The following is a 5,000-nucleotide window of genomic DNA, read 5'->3' on the forward strand; positions in this document are numbered from 1 at the left end:
AAATTTGCATATAAACTAGTACAAAGGGCCATTTACACGGTCAAACGGTTTGTCGAACCCAATTTGTCAAACACGTTTTTGAAGTGATGTTTGACCATATGAATGGGGTATTATGTTATCAATCATGTTGGTCAAACGGTTTGAAGCAAGTCTGGCTGAGCCTAAATTTCTCCAAATTCTCTGTAATCTCAGAGATCGAATCCTCAATGTTTACTACACTGGTTTATAAACTATCAATCTTTGTGACTTTTTCATTTAATCTATTCACAAAATTCTTTAAATCAACATAGAAAGCGAAATTGGATATCCTTAATCCGGCAAGAGTTCCAGATCGCGCGGGATTCCAATCCCAGGCATACACCATACATATTAAAATTATAATTCCAGTCTTCATCTGTAAAAAAAAATGGTGCTACTAATATTAAGTTCATACATAACATGACCAATATATTTATGATATTCTTCAGAGCTCAAAGTTTACCCAATAGAATGTATAGAATGGGTATCTTGTTTTTCTTCTTTATGAAATAGTTGTTGTCTCACAGTCAACTTTGTTGCAGTTATTATCATTATTAAGTTCGATCATAGTCCTTTTTAAATCATATACGTTTCTGACACTTCCCTAGTTGCTAAGTGTAAGATCTTGTATTTATTTCCAACTGCAAAATCAATTATTCTATACGAACCGGACTAACTGGATGAGAGTTTATTACTGATTGTATGCATTTTGGCCGTGACCAAATCTATTTGTAATTCTCTTTTATGTGCTCTTTTATGTTGTTGTTTCTTCATCTCTTGTGAATACTCTTTCATGTGTTCTCTAAAACTTTGGTGTATGGCTTGAAATGTATGTATCCTATTTGTGATGTAATCATCTATGTTATACACTGGCTTCGGTTTTGCATTCTGCAATTAAGATTTCACATGGGAGAATTTTGTCTTCCTCATAGATGACATAGTGTAGAATTTCACCTGTAGTTGTATTGATTTGGTTATTGAGTGCACATTTCACACAAGGAATCCAATTATCCCAATTTATACTATGTGGTTTTATCAAACCTCCAAGAGAAGTGATAATTTTCTTATTTAACCTTTCTACAACTCCATTGTTCTGAGGATGATTGACCTAAATATTGATTTTATTGATCTGAAATAACCTACATAATTCTTCCAATATTTTGTTGCTAAATTCAGTACCAATGTCTGAAACTAATATCTTGGGAGAAGTGAAATTGTAGATGATCTGTTCATATATTACTGTAGCAATTGTTTCAGCTCCCTTATTTGGAATGGGTTGCAGAATACAAAATTTTGAAAGATAACCAATGGCAACAAATACATATTTATATCCATTTTCAGACATAGGTAACTCTAGTGTATGTAAGTGAACTCTTCCCTAAGGTTTCTGATGTATGGAATATGATAGTATAGGATCCAGCTTATGTGTCTTTCCTTTTACATCAGCACATTCCAAGTAGTTATCCATATGTAATTAAAAATCTCTCTTCATGCCTGACCAAAAGTATTTAAGTTATGCTTGACTATAAGTTTTATCTTTTCCTGGATCTCTATCATGAAGTAATTTTAATAAATCTGGCACAAGCTTTTGTGGAATCACCAACTGATTCACTGTGCCTCTAGAAATATCCTTCCCACTTACGACTGTTTTTCTATACAAAAGTCCATTCCTTAAAGAAAATTCTATCTTATATCCCTTTGGTAGTTTTGGAGGAATACCTCGCGGGTTCATCAAGTTCTGGGCTACTTTTTCCCAAGTCTGATCTCTTCTTTGTTCCCTTATTATCAATTCCTCATCTAATGTTACTAGTTCATTAATACTGCAGATAAAATTGATCAACCCTGTCGTTGGTTGGCTAATATTCCTAGATAGTGCATCTGCTGCAACGTTCTTCCTACCTGGAATGTATTCAAATTTAACCTTGTAACATTGAAGTATAGTAAACCATCCGGCTAATCTGCCTCTAAGATTCTTATGCTTGAATAAATTCCGAATAGCTGTATGAGCAGTCCTTACTCTGACTGGATATCCCAGTACCATATCTCTAAAACTCTCCAATGAACAAATCACTGCTAATGTTCACCTTTCTATAATGGAATAGATTCTCTCTGCACTGCTACAAAGTCTCGATGTGAACTCATTTTTCATCTTTCTTCCATCAGTATGCTTCCTAATCTTATGTCTGATGCATCAGTACAAAAGAATGAAATCTGTCATAGTTAGGAAAATGTGATCTGGAGAACTAGTAAGCTTATCTTTCAACTTGTCAAAAGATTGTTGATGTTCAGGTCTCCAAATGAACTTTGATTCTTTCCTCAACAAAAAATTTAATGGATTAGCTGTCTGTATATCCCTTAATAGAATTCCTATGATATCCTGTCAATCCTAAGAAACATCTAACTTTCTTTACATTGTTCGGTACTGGGTAGCTCTTTACTGTTTCTACCTTTGAGTTCACTGTAATAAATCCATGTCTATCAATATTATGTCCCAAATAAATTACACTGTCTTAAAAGAAATTACATTTTTCAAGTTTCACTTTCAACCCTGCTTCAACTAGCCTTAAGAATAGCAAATCTAATTTTCTTAAAGTGCTCAGTTGTTGTTTGATAGCTTAATAAACTCTCAAACAGCAACTGTCCAGGGAATTAGACTTTTTTTTTTACCTTTGCTCTCTTCTGAAACACCGTGTTCGTTATCATCAAATCCTTTTTCAAACACATTACCGATATCATCTCCCCACTGCAATGCTTACCTGATACCCCAAACCTCTCTGCTTGTCAATCCATTGGCTCCTCCTCTACTATAGTATTGAGATTCCCAACACTACCACATCATTCCTCCCAAAACTCTCTATAACCTGATTTAAATCGATCATATTTCATCTTCACCTTTCTCAGTACCAAGACCGTATAAAAAGAAAAAAAAAAAAAAAAAAATATCTCCACCTATGGCTTCTCTGGTTGCTGCCTTTTGTACCCTCTTGATCTCTTTCAATCTGTATGGGAACCATAGCACTGACACATGTTCTAGTATTGGATGGATTAGGTTTTCTACAAGTTTTTTTCATCATTTTTTCATCCATATAGTGAAAAAACGACCTTCATATTCTGCAGCAATCCATATATCTTTCCAACAGTCTTATTGCCCATTTCTAATACTTTGTATTTTCACTTTGAATTTAATTTTTCATTCTTGGCTCCATGCGAATAGTCTCGAGATGTTTTTGTAACAGGTAAATGTCCTTCCCGTTCTTCATTTTTCTTATGATCTTTGTGTCTTCTACATGCCATTGATATAGATATGAAACCTCAAAAGTGGCAGCCCTGAATCTTGTAGAACTTTGTTTGTCACTACTCCCCATCTTGACATCTTATCTTTTACTACTGTCCTCACGTTCGAGTAGTCTGCCTCTCAGTCATCAAAAACGTTCTAGTGTCTGCATAATAAAACTATGAGCTACTTTATCAAAAGCACATGGATCACTGTTGAGTAAAACTTGTTATGTTCGACACACATAAACTTCTTGGTCTAAAGTAAAACTGACTGTTTGTCAATATGGTCATCTCTTCAATATATAATCTCATTACTGTGCTGATCAATTATGCTGGCCTGTAAATCAGTGGTGTATCCTAACTTCCACTTTTGTGAATTGGGACTAAGTAAGCTTTTTTCAACCCTGTGGTACTATTCCTTCTTTTAATGAACACACTATGAAGTTGTGAATTTTGTCCGCCAGTTATTCCCTAAATTCTTTGATTATCCAGCTTGAGATTCCATCAGGTGATAAAGGCCTTCTCACATCCAACGATCCTAAAAGACCGAGTACTTGCCCCACTTCTACGAATATGTTTTCTAATTTCAAATTATTCCCCACCTCGCCTTTCTCAAGAAAACTACTTTTGTTTGTAAAGACAGACAGGAAACTTTGATTAATTATTTTTGCCTGATCTGAAGTCTCGAAACCCCATCGCCCACTATAATTTTGGTGATTTCTTCCCTGTGTTTCAATTAACCATTAAAAAAGTCTGAAAAACAGTTTTGAAACATTTTTGCATTCATCTATGATACCCGTTTTAAAATTTATTTCTCCTCAATGCGAATTCTTGGATAGCCTTTTCTAGCTCATGTGTAAGCTTCTTTCGTCTTATTAGTTCTTCTCTTTCACCTTTATCTCCAAGCCACGTCTTTTTTCTCTGTTTATCTCATACATTTAATCTAATAAATCTTATTTCCTCTTTATCCTTCCACTAATCAGTAAAAATATTCATTCAATATAGAATTGTAAATATAAAGAAAAATTTCTCATTCCCTCAAAATTCCAGCGGCGTTCATGAATCCTCCCAGTCCACTTCTTTAAAGGATTGTTTGAAGCCTGGGAGGTCAGCCTTCCATGAATTTACTATAACTTGCTTGTGTGAGCGGCTCCTTGGTTCTATTTTACTAGTGTTTCCTGTACTAAATCATCCTACATTAAAAAAAAAAAAAAAAAAAACTCCTCACGCTTTGATTGAGAACTCTCCAGAAAAACTACTGTTTATCTTCTTCCATCACTATGTGTGTGTGTGTGTGTGTGTGTGTGTGTGTGTGTGTGTGTGTGTGTGTGTGTGTGTGTGTGTGTGTGTGTGTGTGTGTGTGTGTGTGTGTGTGCAAGCACTTGCAGGTAGATTCACATATAGTAAATTGAAGGCTAACTGCATATGAACAGATACCGTTATGAAATTCAAACCAGACAGCCTTCGTGCTATAAACAAATTAAGAAAGCCGATAATAAGCTATCCTACTGGGATTCGAACCCTTGCCTGAGCGGCTTTCTTATTATAAGACGAAGGCCGTACCAACGAGCCACGACGATCCTTCAAAATACAGCGACTTAGGGTTGCTGTGACACGATGATACGGCCTTTGTCTTATAGTAACCAAGCTGCTCAGGCGAGGTTCGAATCCCAGTAGATGAGTTTATTTGCAAATGCCATAATGGC

At 35.3% G+C, this 5,000-nt stretch overlaps 1 protein-coding gene across 1 annotated transcript in view; it reads right to left on the reverse strand.

Moving 5' to 3' along the window:
- The window catches only part of LOC143019427 (uncharacterized), a 10,625-nt gene that overhangs the window by 4,135 nt on the left and 1,490 nt on the right, over positions 1–5,000 (reverse strand). The window contains exon 2 of the mRNA XM_076175064.1: positions 696–906. Coding sequence (XP_076031179.1) covers positions 696–906 — 211 coding nt within the window. The remainder of the gene's footprint in view (positions 1–695; positions 907–5,000) is intronic.

The sequence above is a fragment of the Oratosquilla oratoria genome, chromosome 37, assembly GCF_046742065.1.
Source record: "Oratosquilla oratoria isolate Oo_2021 chromosome 37, ASM4674206v1, whole genome shotgun sequence".
Classification (NCBI taxonomy): Eukaryota; Metazoa; Arthropoda; class Malacostraca; order Stomatopoda; family Squillidae; genus Oratosquilla; species Oratosquilla oratoria.